The sequence below is a fragment of the Erpetoichthys calabaricus genome, chromosome 1 (assembly GCF_900747795.2).
Source record: "Erpetoichthys calabaricus chromosome 1, fErpCal1.3, whole genome shotgun sequence".
Taxonomy (NCBI): domain Eukaryota; kingdom Metazoa; phylum Chordata; class Cladistia; order Polypteriformes; family Polypteridae; genus Erpetoichthys; species Erpetoichthys calabaricus.
This window is the reverse complement of record NC_041394.2, coordinates 66,205,012-66,227,987: the sequence shown is the minus strand read 5'-3', so window position 1 is coordinate 66,227,987 and position 22,976 is coordinate 66,205,012. Positions and strand designations below refer to the sequence as shown.

Sequence of the window (22,976 nt, the reverse complement as noted above, 5' to 3'; positions counted from 1 at the left end):
AGCACGCTGTTCGCTATAAGAAGGTAGGCCTTCATTTTATCATTCTTACATTTGTATTAGTGTCGCTTCCTTTGTTTACATTCCCAGTCTGTATACATGTAAACATTACATTATAAATAATAAACACAGTTTAGAACAAAGTAAGTGAGCACATACAATTTATTTTACAAAAGTTTTACTAAATGGAAACACCATATAAGCATGGTGCTGCAGTGTTTCAAACAGTTTTCAAATCCCACTCCTGTTGCAGTCCATGTAGAGTTTACAAGTTCTCCTTGTGTATTACAAAGGTATGCATGTTGGGTAACTGGTGCTCCTAAACTTGTTACATGGGTGAGTAAATGCCCAGTGGAGGGCTGATTCCAAATGTTGCTAGGATAGACTCCAACTACAAATCCTGAACTGGATTGATTATGTTTGAGAATGTTATAACAGAAGTTTTTAAGAAGTCAATACTTTGGAGGACCATTTTTTTGCACACTGTGTCCCAGCACTGATCTATCTTGAATGCCTCACCTTTGATAATGAACACATGTACTTTAACATCCAGTCTTTGACTCACCTCATTAACAGACTCTAGTAACTTCCTTAAAGATGCATTCTCCTTCCTCAGCTTCTCATTCTCACACAGCGCCTCCTGTAGTTTACTCTCTAGGCTCTGTAAGTATTCCTTCTTCTTTTTCCTTGACTGGCAAGCACTTTCCCGGTTCTTGATCATGCGCTGCTGTCTTTTTAGCACCTTCATCTGTCATCGCACATAACAGGGTGTGGAAAGTAGTCAGAACACCACATAAATGTTCAAAGTGCAGGCTTCAGTGGATCATTCATTTTCACAAATGACCACATGATTCAAAACAATGTAGTGAAAATAGATTTTATATACCATACAGAAGTGATAGTAAAAATGAAAGAAAATGGCAAAGGTGGACCGATTTTTAATGTATTTATACCAACAAGACTCTTGCTTATCAATGAAGTGAAACTGCATTATGTAGACAGTGCGGCCTAGTCACTAAGGAACTGGGCTGTAGACCACAAGCTTTTCAAATCAGTTTCTTCAACTGACTACCTTACATCAATTAAGCTGCAAATCCTCCCATTTAAATACATTCAAATAAATCTACTAGAGTTCTGTAAAGTGCTTGGAAATGTCAATCAGTACAGAAAAGCACAAGACCAATTCTTCGCTTACTTACTGATCTAATAAAAACAGCAAATTGATTAGTAAGTCAATGTGATATAAATGGGTGAGCACAGTGGTTAGTGCTGCCGTCTCATATCACCAGAATACCAGGCTTGCATCTTGGCCCATTCACTGCCTGGGTGGAGTTTGCATGACTACTGTGAGTCTATACAAGCTTTCTTTTGAGTACATTACTTTGGTTTTTCCATCACATTTATTTCTACCAGGTTAATCTGCAATACTAAACTAGCCCCACGTGTGAAGTATGTCCTGTAATGAACTAGCACTACACCCAAGGATCAGTCCTGCCATAACAGGTTCTGGCTCACCACAACTCTAACATTAGATTAACTATGTTAAATAAAAGAATGGATGGACTGATGTTCTGCTATTTTTTTTTTTATTTTCCTCTTTATATCAAATAAGTAAATTCTTGCAATTGCACTCAGTGCTAAGATAAACTGGAAACTGCCTCTGGAAGAAACAAAAAAAAAACTGAGAAACACAGGCATATCGTAACTCATAAACTGCCATCTGCCAGAAATAAGTGATGCCTTGTTATTAAGACAAGAAACTCTTTTTTCTGAACCTTTGTGGTCTTTAAAAATTTTTGTACACACTAACGAACATCTACCACCCTAGGTAAAATAAAAATAAAAAAAAAACTACATGAATTTTAAAAATATACAATCCCAAACAATCAGTTTCCTACCATTGAACAGGATCAGTAAGAAAATATTATCTACACAGTTTAAATTTTCAAATATCAAAATGAGTGGCCAGAACTGGAAAGCTTAATGAGACAGCAGTCTTTAAAAAAATATTAAAATAATTGCATAGAAAGATTAGTAATATTCTCCCAGTCAGTAAACCGCATCTTAATAATAACAAAATGAAGCCAGATCACCAATAAGAACAACCATCCAGTCAACAGCAATAGTGTTTTTCTTTTTTTGTTTTTACTCCAATGAAACAACTAGTTAGCCAAAATTCCTGAGTAAATGTCATGTTTTGCTGCTTGGATCCAGAGAAAGAGTAATGAGGCCTGGCCACTGACAGTTCTTGTTTTCTTAAAATAGTACCAGAGACCAGAAAGAAAAGAATCATTTACATTGCAACAAAAAGGTCAAGTTCTTTACGAAGCAACCATGATGTTGCACTGCCCCCTGCTGGACAAGAACACAAAAGTGCACATTACCCTACTATATTGCATTAGCATTTTCTATTTGCTCTTTTCAGATTTACATTTATTTACTGAAAGCAATTTGTGTGATAATGCGGTTTCTGTTTTTCTGTCACTGGAACATGAAATGACCAGGTCAGGGTCACATGTTGAGTCCATGGTGAAGACTGGAGTTCATCTGCACACCAAATCACAGCCATATATTTTTGGGAAATGTGTAACATGGGAGTAGCTCACATTAAATAAGTCAATCAGTGAGACTTTTTTACTGCTGAATCTGGCATCACATAAGCAAAGCTCCATTCTTTCCAGTCTGGTATTTACCATAAGATTAAAAGCCTTGTACCTTGTTAACCACAGGAAATGTTTGTTGATTTACTTCTTAGTCTTGTGATTCTATTTTTTAAAAAATCCTTGCAAATTATGTTATGTTGTATGATTAAATGTATAAATTGATACTAATATATGTGAAACACAGAAAAAAGTAGGAGACAATGGCATGAAAGTAAAAGATTTTTCAATCAAAATCAGTTAATGCTCTGACATTTAAAAAAAAAACAAAAAATAAAACAAAACTTACATCAATGTCGCCAGAGCTGACGCCACCATGACTGGGTGCAGGAATGATGGGTTTGCTGTTCACTGTTTTGGATGGCCCTGAGAGGAGATTACTACTAGTAAATGTTGTGGCTGGACTGCTACCACTTACACCACTGACAGCAGTTATGTTACTGGCCGGAGATGAAGGTTCTACTTTAATTATGCTGGGAACAGGACCCAAATGGAGCAGGTCTGACTGTGCAAGCATCATGGACTGGCCTGAAACTGAAAATGGTGGGGGAAGAAAACAGTCAGAATACTTCTATATATCACTTTGACATGGAAGCAACTAACTGGTTCTCAGAAAATGGTAGATAATAACAAAAAAAAATTGGAGGTAAACAAGAGGAATCATTAGAACAAACAGAAAATAAACATAATGGAAAGTTTGAAACAAAGATCTAATCCTACAATACATTTGCCTGCATCAGCTTCTTCAGCATCCATAATACAAATAAAAAAAAACATTCTAAAACACTTAAGAACATGAAGGTCTCTGTGTTCCACAAAAAGCTAGTCAGCATTAATTCTGTTGCTACTTTTACCTGGTAATGACTGGTCCATAGCCTGCACAGACTGCAAGATGATGGTCTTGGTTGGGCTACTAGTCTGAGTCACAGGGATTGTAGTAACGCATACTGGTTTGGGCTGGATTGCTGGTTTGCTTTTTAATATGCTGCTAGCTTTCAGTGTTGCTGTGGTCTGCTGGGCTGCAAAACATTTAAAAACACCAGATGCTGACTCCAGACTGCAAAATACACTATTTGTACCATAAACACAGTATTTTGTTTCAGTAAGCAGTGCAACAATGTACATATAGTAGTGTAGAAAGAAATCTTTTATCAGCAAAGGTTGGTAAATAATCAGAATTGCACAAACTGAAATCTAAATATAGCAAATGCTAAGGGTTGTTGTCAGTATCTCATGTGTTTACTTGAAACCACTTGGGTCTACAACCATGATCTTTGCCTTAATCAAAAACTTTTGCGCACTAATGAAGCACAACATGTCTCAGGTTTTGAGTCTTTCTTACGGAGAACTGTATAGGGAAAATGATCAACAAGGAGACATGACAAGGATAAAAAGAAGAGCAGCGACATCTGTGTGGTGTGAAACAATTTTGCAGAGGCTGATATGATAGAAACAATAAGAATGACAGCCCCAGAATGGCAGTCCCAGATTGCACTCATGTTCACAGTCCAACTGTCCAACTCTGTTATGATACGAAAAACAACAACATCTACAAGCTCATCTCTGTGTCAATCTGAAAGCAGGTGTCATCTCACTGATAACGAACAACAAATGATGAGATGACAGGACACTGCTGAACATACCAAAGCATGAGGTCAGCCTGAATATAGAGCCATTAAGCAGCTTGGTAGCACTATGGCCTATCATCTTGCCCGCCAGCCTCCACAGTACAGAGTGCATGGCATGAATTTACAAAGCCCTTTTAGAAGAACTCTGTGATAGTAAGCAGGAAAAAGAAGCACATGAACCACCTTTCTTCAGTCTTTCTTAGTATTTGAAAATGAGTGAGCGGGTGCCAAAGCAGAAACAGAAAACACAGCTCTAAATGGACACTGATATTTACATGAGAGAATGCTGCTCTCCAGATCTAAGATGTCATGTACTTATTTCAGTATGTGTTATTACCTTGGACTACAACTGCCACAGTGATTCTAAACCTCTGTTTTGAAGATTACTGATCTACAGCTAAAGCTAAAAGACGATGTTACATTGGAATTTAATTTTCATTTCTTGTTGGCTTATCACTTAAACCACAATTCATGGTGTGGGGATTGTACCCTAAAGAACTACTCTTCTAGTTATACAGCTGTTAGGAGGGGATGAGAGTAAGAGAGGTAACACACAGTATCTAGCATCATGAAAACTAAGCCTCAGCCACATCCACTGATGTTCCTATGAACCAGCTAAGCGAAATAAAGGATACTTAATGAGGTCTTTTCAGCCATGTGTCTCTCTTAATGAAAGAAAGATTTACTCTGCACACCTGAATAACTGCTGACTTTCATACAGTAACTCAGCATGATGTATTCCCCCCATTTCATATAATATTTCCATACTTCCACAATCTGAGTAAAAATAATACTGAGGCAAACAATGAAGTAAATGATGCATTCCAAATTGCCACTGACTTGTGCCACCTACTATGAGAAGTACAGACAAGTACAGTGGGGCAAAAACATATTTAGTCAGCCACCAATTGTGCAAGTTCTCCCACTTAAAAAGATGAGAGAGGCCTGTAATTTTCATCATAGGTATACCTCAACTATGAGAGACAAAATGAGAAAAAAAAATCCAGAAAATTGCATTTATTTTAATTTATTTGCAAATTATGGTGGAAAATAAGTATTTGGTCACCTACAAACAAGCAAGATTTCTGGCTCTCACAGACCTGTAACTTCTTCTGTAAGAGGCTCCTCTGTCCTCCACTCATTACCTGTATTAATGGCACCTGTTTGAACTCGTTATCAATACAAGAGACTCCTGTCCACAACCTCAAACAGTCACACTCCAAACTCCACTATGGCCAAGACCAAAGAGCTGTCAAAGGACACCAGAAACAAAATTGTAGACCTGCACCAGGCTGGGAAGACTGAATCTGCAATAGGTAAGCAGCTTAGTGTGAAGAAATCAACTGTGGGAGCAATTATTAGAAAATGGAAGACATACAAGACCACTGATAATCTCCCTCGATCTGGGGCTCCACGCAAGATCTCACCCCGTGGGGTCAAAATGATCACAAGAACGGTGAGCAAAAATCCCAGAACCACACGGGGGGACCTAGTGAATGACCTGCAGAGAGCTGGGACCAAAGTAACAAAGGCTACCATCAGTAACACACTATGCCACCAGGGACTCAAATCCTGCAGTGCCAGACGTGTCCCCCTGCTTAAGCCAGTACATGTGCAGGCCCGTCTGAAGTTTGCTAGAGAGCATTTGGATGATCCAGAAGAGGATTGGGAGAATGTCATATGGTCAGATGAAAAAACTCTACTCGTCGTGTTTGGAGGAGAAAGAATGCTGAGTTGCATCCAAAGAACACCATACCTACTGTAAAGCATGGGGGTGGAAACATCATGCTTTGGGGCTGGTTTTCTGCAAAGGGACCAGGACGACTGATCCGTGTAAAGGAAAGAATGAATGGGGCCATGTATCGTCAGATTTTGAGTGAAAACCTCCTTCCATCAGCAAGGGCATTGAAGATGAAACGTGGCTGGGTCTTTCAGCATGACAATGATCCCAAACACACCGCCCGGGTAACGAAAGAGTGGCTTCGTAAGAAGCATTTCAAGGTCCTGGAGTGGCCTAGCCAGTCTCCAGATCTCAACCCCATAGAAAATCTTTGGAGGGAGTTGAAAGTCCGTGTTGCCCAGCGACAGCCCCAAAACATCACTGCTCTAGAGGAGATCTGCATGGAGGAATGGGCCAAAATACCAGCAGCAGTGTGTGAAAACCTTGTGAAGACTTACAGAAAACGTTTGACCTCTGTCATTGCCAACAAAGTGTATATAACAAAGTATTGAGATGAACTTTTTTTATTGACCAAATACTTTTTTTCCACCATAATTTGCAAATAAATTCTTCAAAAATCAGACAATGTGATTTTCTTTATTTTTTTTTCTCATTTTGTCTCTCATAGTTGAGGTATACCTATGATGAAAATTACAGGCCTCTCCCATCTTTTTAAGAAGGAGAACTTGCACAATTGGTGGCTGACTAAATACTTTTTTGCCCCACTGTATTTCCCACAACACACCAAGGGAGGGTTCCATTTGATTTTGTGCCAAGCACAATTGGGAATGACAACCTGCGAGTATAAAAAGCAAGCTCAACATCCAAGTTATTGTTTTTTTCCGTAATGTTATTTGTAACATTTTTGGCACGGATAGTTTTTGTACTTTCTATACTTTCTATTCAGTGGTCTAAAGTGAAAATGCCTGACCTGAACATCATTTTCATATTTCTTGATGGGTTTAGTTTTAGTTAAGATGCACTAAAACAAAAGAGACAAACAAAAACTCACACACTTTTCAAACACTTGCAATATGTTTTCTATAGAACTGGCCTCTCATAATGCAACAGACAGCCTCTCAGTGTTTGTATTCTGGTGCAGCTGTGTGTTCAGGGGAGCATTCAAGTAAAACATGCACTGTTGCTGACTTGCCTGGCCAGAGAGCCAAACAAACAGAACTGGACTTTTTATACATACTGTATAATGCCTGGTAACATACCAGTGCACTATAAGATGCTGCTAAGTCACAACTTCACTGCAAGGAGTCTGTATGTCTTCATTATAATCCTCAATGGACTCTTGTTTATTTGCATGATTTCAAAAGCTCAGTGTTGACATTAATATGCTCCAGTGTAAGTGTCTAGATTTCAGCATGTTGTACGACTGGCTGGGTTCTTTTCTTGCATCAACTGCAGGCATTACAGGGGCTGGCAGAAACTTACCTAGTGACCTTTATGTCTGATGAATGTGGTTACATCTTTTTCCTCCCACATACAAGATGTATTTATTCTACTGTCCACTATTTACAGAGAAGAATCATACCTGGGACTGTGTGATTGAGCAGACCTGTAGTCACACCTTCCAATTTTGGTGGTATGGTAATCTGAACTGTGCTCAGAGGAGGAGATAAGATGTCTCCAAACATGTAGGGTGGCGTTGGGGGGTTCTCAGATTTTAGGACAGTCACTGCACTTTCACCATTTACACCCTGGAAAAGAAAGAAAGAAAGGATAACATAATTGTGTTTACCTCACCTAAAATTAAAATATTAAAGATAATCATCTATACATTACGTCCTGAATGTCTGTATGTGTATACATTTAGTTGAAAGTTTGAATTTCAGATCTTTTGTTCAGAAACTATAGCGAAGGAGCCTACATATCTCAGAGATACTTAGATATGGTATAGTAGATGTTTACCCTTCATTAATTGATCTGATAGAGGGGAAGTGATTGGAGGGTTTGCACATACAGAATGCATTTGGGTGGACTGGGTCACTGCAGTGACTGACAAAATTAGCAACAGCAATGATGCAGGTATGAATAAAATCCATCCAGAAATACTAATTCAGATCCATATTGTGGTTTCTTTGCCAATGTGTCCCTCAATACGGAGTGGATGGCAGGGTCAAAACCTTCTGTACATTGTGCATTTCAGTTACACTTCTCAGCCTCCTTGACAAGCCTATGCTGAGTTGCCAGATAGAAGACTCCAACAAGCAGTAGAGAAGAAGAAACCTCTTGTATTTCTATATGTATTTTAGAGGTTGTAGGAAATTGCTAATTTTGCCGAAACATGTACCTATAAATAAGGATTGTGACAGCCTACCCAAGAGTATTTCATGTGGTTCTGCCACTGCTGAATGCCATTTGTATAGCACCAGTTATAGTACATTCTTACTTTTAAGTGGCAGACAATGGGGAGACCAGGTTTATTACAATTCTCAGCTGACCTGACAGTCTGGGAATTTGCCAGGAGGACCTTGACACTGTTGCTCTTAATAAGGAGGTCTGGTCGTCTCTGTTAAAAATGATGCACTTATCAGAAGAACTAGACAGAAAATCAGCATTATTATTGTGCAGCCCAAACTGATACTGCTGATCTACTTCATACTGATCTTGCTTTATTTTGAAATCCAGTTTCTTGCATCTTGCAAAATAATCTCTATCAAACAAAGAACATTAACTTTATATAGCATCTTTCCTATAGTGAACACCATCACAAGGCATACAGTGCAACCTTTACAAATTACAGCTGGCAAGAAAATGTCTTGATCATGGGCAACCATTCAGTGCATCACAAAAAAATTAAAATAATACATAGCAAAAAATACAACAGTTAAAGTAAAATATAAATTATATAGGTAATCATTACATAACTGAAGTAAAAAAATGGAAAAAAGAGGACAGTAAAATAATATTAGAAAATTAAATGCACTGGATAAATTCACTGATTGGTCTTACATTTATAAAATATAGTGATTGTTAGTAAGCAAAATTAAAAAGGACTTTATGCATCACTTCCTATTTCAGTATGAGCAAAAAAAAAACACATTTGTTGAATAAAGGCTGTACAGGAAACCAATAATAATATTCAAGGGCAGTGTAGAACATCATCTAGTAAGACTGAAAAGATGAAAATGTAGAAGCACTTGACAACATACAGATTGTGTTTAAAAGGCTCTCACAGCAGGATCACCCTGATCTTAAGATTCCTATTAGTATAGTAGTTAGATATCAATCTCCCTTTCTCTCATGGCAGCTCACTGTGAGGCTTTTTTGTCCATTGACATTTATATGAAGATTACTGTGATACCTGCTAACTGACTCTTTTTGCATGCAACTCTATAAAGACTAGCTGGGTATCAGCACTGATGTCCCAATTCGATTTTCGAATTTCAATTCAATATTGATATCTTGATTATTGATAGTGTAAACTAATATATTTATTTGAAGTGCCTGCTTTTTTATAGATTACTTAAACATGCATAGAGAACATTAACATAATGTGAAAAATTTCAGTAACACTTTATTTGAAGGGTGTCTACATAGTGACATACTGTACATCATGGGGCGCACATAAATTATTTGAATCAAACAATTTTTGAAATTTGTTTAGCATGGTGGGGAATTACAATGTTGTTGTTTTTTTATATTTTATGATGAAAGCAGCTATTATATTAATTAGCTGAATGAATTAATTGATTTATGTGCACCCCACAATTTTATTTAGTCACATATAACCATGAAAATTGTGGTTAAAGAAAAAAATATTTTTATTGCATTGGTTTTGATGAATTACTGCATTGTCATCAATACGGAACATGTATGCAAAATCTAAAGAAATTTGCTTTGCAAAAAGTGATTTTAAAACCAGTTGCAAGATTTGACCCAGACAAACAAACAGAGAAGTCAAGTTAAATAAAGTCGTTTAAAAACTGCTATAGATTCTGCTATTTTTTGGGACACAAGGCAAATTAAATGGAAAATTGGAGTTAAATGCTGTCTCCAGTGCAGACTGTTTAGGCTCTACTTGTATGGATGTCGACTGAGATTATTATGTTTATGGGTGACGTCAGGATAAATGATTTCTCAGATTTGTTGTGTTACAACAATACTTAAATTATGAGTTGCACATCTTACATATGGCTTTGCTTTTATCCAGTTATTTACTGACGCAGTATTTGAATATGTAATAACTCCACACATCTGATTTAAGTTTAGGCACTAATTTCAGTTGAGGAGGACAGACCATTTTATGTAAGGTAGTAAAGTGCTTTTTTCCGTAGAAAGCCTTAACAGGCACATTAACAACATTTACTGGATCAGATGCCAAAAACAAAGATGATGAAAAAAACTACATATAGTAAGTGAGCAGGCTAGAGATTCACAAGATTGATCTTGAGACTTTAAGAATCGATATTGAAACGTTTAAACAAAAAATAACGATTAATTACAAAATTGTAATTTTTTACCCAAGCCTAATAAAGACCCGAAGGTCAAAGGTCTCACTGGTCACTTAAAGCTGTGAATGTAGACCACAGACTGTATAACATCTATCAAATATACCATTACTGGTAATTTCACTGTGATGTTCTTGACTTTCACATTGCCCTCAATCTGTTGTATAACAAATGCTTTGATTTTGCTGCAGCTATTGGCCTCAACTTCTCCAACTAATCATTACACATTACTAGCCAAGCTTATAGCATGCATAAAGCAAGCCGATTCTAAAGTCATATAATGCACAGGCGTAAGCAAATTTCAGTAAATTACCCAGGGCAGGGGACATAAAACTATTCAATTCTTTGATAAATAATATTGAAATGTGACAGACTACTGATCAACTATGAACTGCCTTCATTGCTGGCAGCATCCAAGTTGCCTTAATGAAAATTAATTTTTCTGTGCTAACATTCACTTCATCACACACATGTGCAATGTGTTCACTAATACAGAGCTTGCTCCAGAGTAATAAATAAGTTGAGGCATGATGGAAGATGCCATTTGGAACGCACACCAAACATAAGTAAGGTAGCATGCATAACAGATGTAGATTCTGACTGATATGGAAGTACAGAACAGCCATACTTGTCAACCCAATAAAATTCTTGTATAAAGGAGAAGAAGATGATTTTCTTTTTACTTAGTGTTGCTTCACAGGCAACATTTGAGTTTGTCTCAATAGCACCCTCTAGAGGCCACAATTAACACATGTGGTGCCAGACATGCTTGCTTACTTAGTAAAACTGTTGCATAAAGGAGCAAAAAAATTTTTTTTCTAGCCTTTTTTTTTTTTTTTTTTTTTTATAGAGTGATACATAAAATGAAAAGTGAAATTATTACATGAACGATTTTTCAGTTTTGCACTGGTCTTACTGCCTATGGAATCAGGCTCTTTCTGTTTACAGGGATATTTCTATCTATATAGCAATATTCACTGTGACTTACAGCAATATACGCTGTTATATCCATGAACACTTGATATATTTATTTATTATTCTTTGCTGAATAAAATCCAAATTAAAGGATAGCTTTAACAAACAAATACATAAATAAAATACATAGACACTGTACAAACATATACACACAGACACTCACACGCAGGCACACACACACACACGCACGCACACACAAATAAAAGTACTGAGCACACTCCATCTAAAACCTGAAGGCTACTGCTAAATAAATCAAGTTTGGAGTCTTGATTAACCACAGGATTAGCAATGAGCATGAGATGTAAGAAGATACCAGCTCAGTTCCCATTCCAAGTTAGCTCAATGTGACACCCACCTGCTGATAAAAGCTGGAGGAGTCACAGTTTGAAGACATAGAAGACTCAGAGCTGTGACAGGAGGCTGGGGAGCTAGGTTCAGACTTCACCTGGATCACTGCAATAAAGATTTGACAGGTCAGAAAGAAAGACAGCACACAATTAAAACTGTGTGTTTGGGGAAAAAAATGGAGCTAAGATTTTGCAAAGGGTTGCTAGTTTTACTGAAAAGGGCATCCACTAAGATGCTTTTGAAAGCTCTCTTTCTTTTGTGCTGAACAGAGACACATGATCGCTTTTCATTTTTGCAGAATCTACACAATACAAATTTTCACTGCCTTTCTTCAAGCAAGACAGTGTTAAAAGCCTGCTTCTAATTCGCTAAGCATAGAGGACACATTGTACTTACACATGTCTGCAGGTAAGAATTCTGAAGGTCCAGCATTATTTTCCCTCAAAAGATCACTGTCTTCTGGAATTAGGTTAAAAAAAAAAAAACATAATGAAACACACAGTCAAAAACCAAACAAAGTCCCAATCACGCTACCCCATTATAAGTGTGTATGTGGATGTAAACTCACTGGCCATTTTAATTGCCTGCTCCTCCACACAGATAATCATGTGATTGCAACTCAATACATAATATACTGTATAGCATGCAGATATGGTCAGGATTTTATTTCCTGTTTAAACAAAGAAAATCTGCCAAGACATACAACGACTTTGACCTATGTGTGATTGATAGCACCAGACATGATGGTTCACAAGGGCATCTTTATAGATTATAGAGCAGGGGTGAGCAATTAATTCTCCCAAGAGACTGTTTTGGAGGGCTGGACGAATAGGCTGAAATTAATTCTGCTCCACATTAATTTATTTTTATATATAAAAAAAAAACAGTAAACTGTTTGGCTTTGATTTTAGCTGCTACTAGTAAGAGGAGATGTTATGATTAGACTATGAAAATATGGAACAGGCATAGTAAAACACCATCATTACATCACTATATAAATAACACTCACAAATACAATTTTCAAAATGTCTATGCTTTCCCAATATTTCAAAAAACAGCATTAAATTAACTACACAAAAAACTAGTAAGTGCTATTGCAATTTTTTCTAGTCTAATTGCCTTATTTGCTGTTTTTCAGTTATTTGTTTTGTTCAGTGGGGGAAATCTAGTCTGTCTTGGTCTTGCACAAGTGCACTGAACTCAGGTTGAATGTCTGAGTTGGATATGCGAAAAGACAGCTGACAGTGAGAGAGGTTCTGTATCTGCATTTGTTAAATTTCATCAGTGAGAATGTTTGTTCACAAATGTAGGTAGGATCCAAAGAGAACCAATATCTTCTGAGCATGCCTCCTCAAGTGTGGAAAGTTCTCATCTTTCAGAGAAGAATAAAAATCCAGCAATGATATTGACTTAAAGTGTTCTGTCAGTAGTGTATCAGACTGCAGGTCAATGAGTTTGAGCTGAACATCACTGTGTGAATTATACACAATGGAAATGAACAGAGAATAAATCATGTGCATTTCACTCTCAGCTGTTTTGAAGTCTTCAAATGGCTTCAAAAACTTACCATGCAGTGCTCCTAACATGGATGAGTACCTGTGGAGGTGATCAGCTGATGGTGTGGCTTGTTTCAGTATTGGCATGTGGGTGAGAATGTTGCCCACCCAAAGGCTTGAAAAGAAATGCAATGTTCTCATGAAAAAGATTCGTCAGGCTGTACATTTCATGTTCAATCGGGCCTTGCCTTGCAGTTGGGTATTTAGTTTATTCAATAATGCAGTCACAGCAATAGCAAATGCAAGATCTGCCAACCAGTCAGCATCTGAGAACTCTGAGATGTCCTTGCATTTCAGCTCACAAAACTCTTGAATCTCTGCTCTCAGGTCTCATACTTCTCTAAACTTTTTGCCCAGGCTGAGCCATCTGACAGCTGTGTGGTAGCCTATGCCACCACATTCGGTTTCATGCTCCTCTAAAAGTGCAACAAATGGTCTCTGATTCAATGCTTTTGCCCTGATGAAGTTAATTATTTTAATTACAACATCTATAATATGGTTTATTTTTAGCACTAACTTACACAACATCTAATCTATTCTGGACTCATTTCAGTCACTTCATCTTGCATCCACTTCAAAAGTCCGACATTTTTCACTGTCAGATTTGGACAACCATCGGTTTTAACACCTGCCTTTTTGTCCCATTTCAGTCCTAGCTTGTCAGAGCAAGCATTTACATCTGAGAGCAAATTGCTCCCTGTAGTCATCCCTTTCATTGACCGTATTGCTGCCAGCTCCTCTATAATCTCAAAGTCTATCCTTATCTCATGTGCAAAGATGAGTAACTGGGCTGTGTCACAGACATCACAGCTCTCATCCACTTTGCTTTGCAGCTGAAGCTCCAGATTTCTGGCGATGGTTTGCCTGAGAGGAGCATATTCTCAAATGCTTCTTTTTTCTCATTGCATATTAGCATTGCAGATTCCATCTATCCATCCATTTTCCAACCCGCTGAATCCAAACACAGGGTCACGGGGGTCTGCTGGAGCCAATCCCAGCAAACACAGGGTGCAAGGCAGGAAACAATCTCGGGCAGGGCGCCAACCCACCGCAGGACACACACACACACCCACACAACAAGCATACACTAGGGCCAATTTAGAATTGCCAATGCTCCTAACCTGCATGTCTTTGGACTGTGGGAGGAAACCGGACCACCCGGAGGAAACCCACGCAGACACGGGGAGAACATGCATTGCAGATTTCACTAAACACTATTTAATAAACTCCCCATCAAGCTTACTGGTTTTTGCAATTTTGTGGGATATCACAAAGCTGGTCTTGACTGCTCCGTCCCTTGAAGTGGACAGCTTGGTAAAAACTCCTTGTTGCTTTTTCAGCTTAGCTAGCAAAACTTCAGATGTCTGTGCCTGCTCTGCATCAGTCAAGTTCTTATAACTCTCTGCATGTTTAGTCTCGTAAGGACAATTCAAATTGTAATCCTTAAAAACAGCAATCTGTTCTCCACAAACTAAGAACAACGCTTTACCTTTGATTTCAGTAAATATGTCTTGTTAAAAACTCAAACATTCTTTATCAAAATTTCTTCTTTTAAAGTGAGCTGACAATTTTGAGGACTGACAGCTAACTCACATTTCTTGTAAACATCAGTTCACCAACACATTACAGTGAAGGCATGTGCACAGATGCACAAATGTACAGAAACTGATTAGGTACGAAACAAAATGGCATTCGCCTTCAAAATAAAAAACAATGCAGTTGTATTGTGTGCATTATGTGCAATTATTATGTCTGATACCTAATTTCCCACTGACCTAACGTGAGCCAGTCAGGGGCAGCTAAAGGGCCTGATGTGGCCTGGAAGCCATACAATGCCTAGGTCGGTTCTTGAGAATGATGCAATAAATAACAAAAATCTAATGAGTGGTAGTTCGACAGGTAAAAATACACTATCAGTGACAGAGATCAGAGGAGAATAATTATGCTCTTTAAAGCTTACAGAAAAGCACAAATACCCAAATAGAGACTTTCACTGGTACAATGGTGGTATGCAGTCAGGAATCAATAAATATACAACATGCCAGACCTTGAAATAGAAGACCACCGTGACCATAAAATCACCAAAACTATGCAAATGAAGGTTTAAAAAAAGTTACCTAATCTAAAACCAATTTCTACTGCAATGTACAAATGGCAGGGTCAGTATTTGATATAAACAACACAAATCCATGTCTTGTGTCAACACTACATCTTGTAAATGGTAATTATGTGGAAAATGTTTTCATGGCACATATTAGTTATCTTAATAATGTTGGAGTATCACTTGAATGCCACGACATACATGCATTAATTTATAGCCACAGACCTTTTCAAATGTGTATATTCTAGCAGGACACATTAAAGGTCTCAAAATAGGCATAATTTCCAGTTGTTTTCAAAATGTTGACAGTGACTTCCATTTGCTCCAATGACCTACACAATTCCCAGTTTTCAAAACAATAGTTCCCTTCTGGACTGAGGTGGATTTGGAGATTCTCAGTATGAATGTGGAGCTGAAAAATATGCACAAACTAAATGATGCCTTTGGGTTAACATGCAAACTTTTTCCGGTTCCTTACTGAATCCATTTCTCAACTAAGTAAGACTGTTCTGGACGTGAAAAGAGGTCATACACACTAGCACATAAGTGTATTCAATGTAGTGGTAACTCAGCTTAGAAGTTTACCCTGTTGTGGTTCAGCACAACCTACTGAATGAAAGACCAATAAAGATGCTTTGAAGGACAGACCTCCAGTCGAATCCTTGACCTGAAATAAATGAATGAACTAGCAACTTCCCTTCATATATTGTTGGAAGACGCAGTACAAGACCTCCATGATTAGTTTTCATATAGAATTAGATAATTCATTAAATATAGTATCTCTCTTTATATGGTCTCTTTTAGTTCAAACTAGTTTAAGTGTATTGTCATGTGTCAGCAGTATAATGACATTCTCATTTCCATGTCTTTTATGAATACAGTAATGAAAGTGATAACAAAATAAATAAATAAAAAGACACACACATTTACTACTTAGCTCCAAAATTACTGCAAAAAAGAGGAGATGGAGCAATAAACCACCTCATCTAAAACAGAATTCCTTAATGAGTACTGTTGCTCGAATTACTGTCCTATTTCTGTCCATTTATTCTGTAACTGATATCTTGTGAAGAAAGAGGGCATTCATTGTATCTCTTTTCAAACCCAGAAAGATACCAAGTGCACCAAAAGAGTAAAAATGCAAAGGGGTAAACATGTGACATACACAAAGTAACAACATTAAAGGGGCAAAAACAAAACACTTCAGCCTCTTTGTACCTCCCTACACAGATCTTGAGTTCTTGTCTGTGTAATGTAATTGTTCACTCACTTGCCGAACTCAAAGGTGCAAGTAAACATTACTGTCTCTCTCACTCTTTCTGTCCTCTGAAGGTGAAACACATTCCTGCTATCCCAGTGATTCCTATGCTTCTGAAAATCACTTGCCAGCTGGGTAGTTCTTTAAAATTTGTTATTATTTTACAAACATGGTTCAGTAAACGCTGTAGAAAGTGTAGCGACCTCAGAGCATTTGGATATAGCTCTCACTCACATGGATTCCTCTCTTATGTATACAAACAACAGCCCATTGTGGGTCTGTTGCTTAACATATTACCGTTCTAGAAACTATACACCTATGCCAGAGGCATAGCCTTTTCATTTCTTTGCTGCTCATTTCCCTCTTGAAGCAGAAGAGAATTGAAATTAGACAAAGATCAGAACAAGGATACAAAACATTGAAAAAATTGGTAAATACTGCAATACTTTACTTGATCATCAGCATCCCACACTGGTGTAAGTGCAGTCATAACTTTTAATGTATGGACTTATAAACGACTGTTAACTGATGTGCCTTACATGTCCTAAGCACTTTGTCATAAAACCATGCTTAAAAGGCCTCACTTAAGTTTGTGCTTTTCCCTTAGAACAATCCAAACTCCATACATGTGTGGCTGTGGGCCTTGAATGACTGATCAATCTCCTAGGCTGTAATCATTTGTACAATCTATATTCTCGTTTGTGACGAAAATGTTTCCAAGTTGACGGTGTTGCCCTGCTTTACTGTGCTCATCATTAGGCACAAGGCTGGATGAAAGGCTCACCTGTCAAAACATCTTCTGTCACTTGTTTCCATGGTGAAAGGGGACTACTTGGATCCAGGGATAACACAAGATCACTGTCAAACTGCAGGGGGAAACAAATACAGATTTTGAGATTATATGACTAGAAGTAATATAATATGACATTGGCTTTATATATCTCAAAAGACACATAAATAAATACTGTTAGCCAGGGACATATGCATAAAGGTATAACAGGTCACCTGGTGAACTAAAAGCATTTAAATCAGAATGCTGATCCAGAGGCAGCTGCATGGTCCAGCAAAGGTCCCTAATAATGATTTATGTGATCATTAATGCTAAACAGTAACACAAGGATGTACAGAAAACAGACAATGTTAACACCAATCAGATATTTCTTATGCACAAATTTTATCTCCATCAATTTTTAAATCTGCTTATAACAATTCAGGGTCCCACTGGGTCTGCATAGCCTAGCCAGGCAGCATCTGACACAAACCCCATATATTGGAACTAATCCTGGATGGGGAACCAGCCAACTGGAGGCGCATACACAAGAACGCACCCCCTACTCACATGAAACTAATTAAAGGCAAGAGAAACCACTCAAACACAGACAGAATGTGTAAACTCCACAAAGACAGTGACTGATCCAGGTTTCAAACCCTGAGTCAGCAGCACTAACTTCTGTGCCTATGTTATTCCCCAAGCATGCATGGCAGGAATAAAATGGAAACAAGAACAGCTATAGGCCAGACAAGGGGAACTGTACAATTATTGCACTCCCTGAGGAATGTGCAAGATGCAAAGCAAACACTAATGAAAAGCTCAATACTATGCAATAACAACTCTGGGCTATGAAACTGGTAAAAATGTTTTAAAGAAAGTTTGTGCCTTGTTCAATTTTGTTAGTTGTTATTGCTAAAATAATTATTTCCCGTTAATGTTTTACAAAGAGAACATTTTTGGTTTATTTTAAAATACTTAATGATAGTCCTTACTGGTGTAAACAGAACTGATATATTGGACTCAGTAGTTACAATGATTCAATTATCAAACACCATGTGCCAGCAATTCAACAATACAAGTTATCGGAGTCATCTTAATTTTTTCCCCCGTTTAGAATAACATGCATTTATGTATTTAATCTTTGCAAAGGTACATTTTACCATCACTCCTACTGGTATTATACTCATTTTGAACTATGTCAGATGGTCACTGTAGAGTTTTTAGAACAAAGCTCATGACAATTTAATTGCAACATGTAATTCTATCCATTTCATGCAAGAAACTAACAAAATGAAACTCTTCATAAACACACAGCTCACCATGGAATCGTATTTGAAACTCTGCAGGTAGTCCACCTCATCATCACCCTCCTCCATTGTCTCACATTTGTACAGACAGGCATCTGAAATAAAGAAATAAAAAAAAAATCAGCATTAGATTTGGCAAGAATAATGAAAATTGACTCCCTGAGGGATGAGAGAGAGGATTTTATTTCTGCTTTCAAACACAGATGAAACAGAAAAATTTCCTGGTTCTCTATAAAATGCAGGTGTGCCATCACATATCCAAAATAATAATACTCATTGTCCAAACTTGTTAGCAACAAATAAATGCTTAAAATACACATTTAGGAAAATAATTCAAGACAAGATATGCAAAGCCTGAGAAAAAAAAAATCAATAAATTAGCAGGTTCCTGATCATAATTACAATATACAGTCATATGAAAAAGTTTGGAAACCCCTCCCAGCCTGCATAATAATTTACTTTCAACAAAAAAGAGAACAGTGGTATGTCTTTCATTTCCTAGGAACATCTGAGTACTGGGGTGTTTTCCTAACAAAGATTTTTAGTGAAGCAGTATTTAGTTGTATGAAATTAAATCAAATGTGGAAAAAGTGGCTGCGCAAAAATTTGGGTACCCCTGTAATTTTGCTGATTTGAATACATGTAACTGCTCAATACTGCTTACTTGCAACACCAAATTGGTTGGATTAGCTCATTAAGCCTTGAACTTCATAGACAGGTGTGTCCAATCATGAGAAAAGGTATTTAAGGTGGTCAATTGCAAGTTGTGCTTCCCTTTGACTCTCCTCTGAAGAGTGACAGCATGGGATCCTCAAAGCAACTCTCAAAAGATCTGAAAACAAAGATTGTTCAGTATCATGGTTTAGGGCAGGGGTCTGCAACCTTCACTATGAAAAGAGCCATTTTGCCCCCTCTTCCTCCAAAGAAAAATAGTCTGGAGCCGCAAAACATAACACAGCTGATAAACTTTTAAAAGTTTTAATCTTTTTTAAGATTTTACATGTTACAACCACGGAATACAACAAACAGAAGTGCAGTGTGCATGTGTAGGGCTACTTTGAAATAAATTAAACTGAACTATGCAGGCCTATTTGGGTCCTTCCTATACCTGTGTAAAATTAAAATAAAAACTAGCCCACTTTAATATAAATAAAACATTTAGCTGTAGCTTAGCAGCTTTAAAAAAGTAAACATTAAATTCCATTTCAGTGTGCTGAATCAACTGAAGCACCTGAACATACAAAAAAACCTACATCAGCTCCGGGTCCGAAATGAATGTGTTTTGTTTTTCTGAAAAATAATAGTTTATTAAATGCTATTGTTGTCACCTGTTTAAAGTGACTTCTGTTTCTGAAGTTCGCTGCTGATCATCTCTATGTCGGGGCTGTACGATGTGACTTTGACCTTCACACAGGACTGCAGGCTCTCATGTGTGAGGCGGGAGTGATATTTGGACTTTATGAAGTTCATGCTTGAGAAAACTTGCTCACTTAAGTATGTTGAGCCAAAGATGGACAGGACTCCAAATGCATATTTTTTCATGTTCATATACGTTTCGGGAATGGCACTCCATGTGTCGAAAACAAATTTGTCGGGTTTGGGGAGGTTTTAAATATCACTCCATTTGTGCTCTTTAGTGAGAGTAGCCTTCTGACGGGTGACTTCTTCAAGATCCGCTGTCAGGCATTTGAACTTGGACACCCATAAATCTTTATCTGCTATGTCGTCCAGTTCAATTTCTAGATCGGGCTTACTCCTGTGAATGCGGATGTGTTCAGCAGGGATGGGTCGATGTCCAGGGGTGTGACAGGGAAGGAGAGAGTGTGTGTTTTTCCTTTCTGAACTCACTGAATCTTTCTCTAAATGCAGCTTGCATTTTCTGAACAATTTCCCGTTTGTTTTTAAAGTCGGAGAATAGATGCTCTGATATTTTTATGAACGATTCTTTCATGTATTCTCCGTCTGTGAACGGCTTATCCCTCCTTACGATCTCTTGAGCTGCCACAAAACTAGCGGCTGTAGTTGACTGTGTAGAAGTGATCCACTTTTTGAAAGTATGTTTGCTCTGTTCAGCTTTCCGTTGCAGTTCCGAAATTGCTCTCTTTCGCTTATCTTCACTTGGGTATTTTTCAGTGAATGCTGAGGGCTTGTTTTGAAAATGTCTTTCAACGTTACATTTTTTGTTGTTCGATAATTTATCGCCACATATTAAGCACACCGGTAAGCCAGCGTCGTTGGCGGTGAAGGCAAATGCTTCTGTCCACGCAGAATTAAACTCTCTAAATTAGATGCTAAAATGTATAACAGTAGTAGTAGTAGTAAATAAACATATATATATATATATATATATATATATATATATATATAAATACAAGTTAAATTAAGAAATTGCCATTATTCATTTTCATGGTTTTTATTTTTTTGTCAAGGCCAAAGGGAGCCACTACAAGGAGGCTGAAGAGCCGCATGTGGCTCCAGAGCCGCGGGTTGCCGACCCCTGGTTTAGGGGAAGGCTACAAAAAGCTATCTCAGAGGTTTAAACTGTAATCAGGAAATGGAAGGCCACAGGCACAGTTGCTGTTAAACCCAGCAGGTCTGGCAGACCAAGAAAAATAAGATTGTGAGAATGGTTACAGACAACCCACAGATCACCTCCAAAGACCCGCAAGAACATCTTGCTGCAGATGGTGTATCTGTACATCGTTCTACAATTCAGCGCAATTTGCACAAAGAACATCTGTATGGCAGGGTGATGAGAAAGAAGCCCTTTCTGCACTCACTCCACAAACAGAGTCGCTTGTTGTACGCAAATGCTCATTTAGACAAGCCAGATTCATTTTGGAACAAAGTGCTTTGGACTGATGAGACAAAAATTGAGTTATTTGGTCATAACAAAAAGTGCTTTGCATGGCGGAAGAAGAACACCGCATTCCAAGAAAAATACCTGCTACCTACTGTCAAATTTGGTGGAGGTTCCATCATGCTGTGGGGCTGTGTGGCTAGTTCAGGGACTGGGGCCCTTGTTAAAGTCGAGGGCCGGATGAATTCAACCCAGTATCAACGAATTCTTTAAGATAATGTTCAAGCATCAGTCACAAAGTTGAAATTACACAGGGGTTGGATATTCCAACAAGACAATGACCCAAAACACAGTTCAAAATTTACAAAGGGATTCATGCAGAGGGAGAAGTACAATGTTCTAGAATGGCCATCACAGTCCCCTGACTTGAAAATCTATGGGATGATTTGAGACAGGCTGTCCATGCTCGGCAGCCATCAAATTTAACTGAACTGGAGAGATTTTGTATGGAAGAATGGTCAACAATACCTCCATCCAGAATCCAGACACTCATCAAAGGCTATAGGAGGCGTCTAGAGGCTGTTATATTTGCAAAAGGAGGCTCAACTAAATATTGATGTAATATCTCTGTTGGGGAGCCCAAATTTATGCACCTGTCTAATTTTGTTATGATACATATTGCATGTAAAGACACATTTTGCATATTTCACCAATCCTGTATGACTGCCAGTAACACTTCTATCTAAATATTCAAATTGAGATTGAAAACAAAAGACCATCTTATTTAGACATTTCAAACCATACTCTCTGTATGTAACTATTTTGTATGACCTTTTACTTTGCCTGTGTTCTGGTAATCCTAACTGACTGTTCATTGTATATAATGGATCAGCAAAAATGGGCATGCAAAGTGTTGTTTGAGCTTATCTTGTATTGTCAGGTACGGTTTGCAATGCATTGTTTTATCTTGTGCTAATCTTTGCGTATATTATTTAGAGAGCAAGCACAAGTGTTGCAAAAAAATGACCAACTCCTCCACGAGTGACAAGATATATCCTCCCCTCTCCCATGTCAAAAGGTAGAAGCTTCAGCAAATAAAAGTTTAAACCACTGCATCTCCAAATCAAGGCCATCCAAGGCCAAAAGTTCCTCCTTACAATTTTACTCCTGGAGATGCAATTTGCAAAAATAACATTTACTTCTACTTACTTGCTGACTGCAATATGTGCAAACATCTATAAATCCCCTGCCTTATCCCAAGCACTGTCTGTGTGGAGTCTGCTAATTTAGGAAAAATCTTTGGGCACACCGATTTCCAAAGCTGTGTGTATCATGTGGACTAAAAAATGTAAATTGATTTGTTATTCATTTGTGCACATTTTTGTATAGGA

At 37.8% G+C, this 22,976-nt stretch overlaps 1 protein-coding gene across 1 annotated transcript in view; it reads right to left on the bottom strand.

The window, feature by feature from the left end:
• The window catches only part of atf6b (activating transcription factor 6 beta), a 96,599-nt gene that overhangs the window by 35,380 nt on the left and 38,243 nt on the right, over positions 1–22,976 (bottom strand). Inside the window, 8 exon segments of the mRNA XM_051920274.1 lie at positions 563–745; positions 2,947–3,191; positions 3,512–3,676; positions 7,549–7,714; positions 11,799–11,896; positions 12,188–12,250; positions 17,491–17,572; positions 18,798–18,880. Of these exon segments, the coding sequence (XP_051776234.1) occupies positions 563–745; positions 2,947–3,191; positions 3,512–3,676; positions 7,549–7,714; positions 11,799–11,896; positions 12,188–12,250; positions 17,491–17,572; positions 18,798–18,880 (1,085 nt within the window).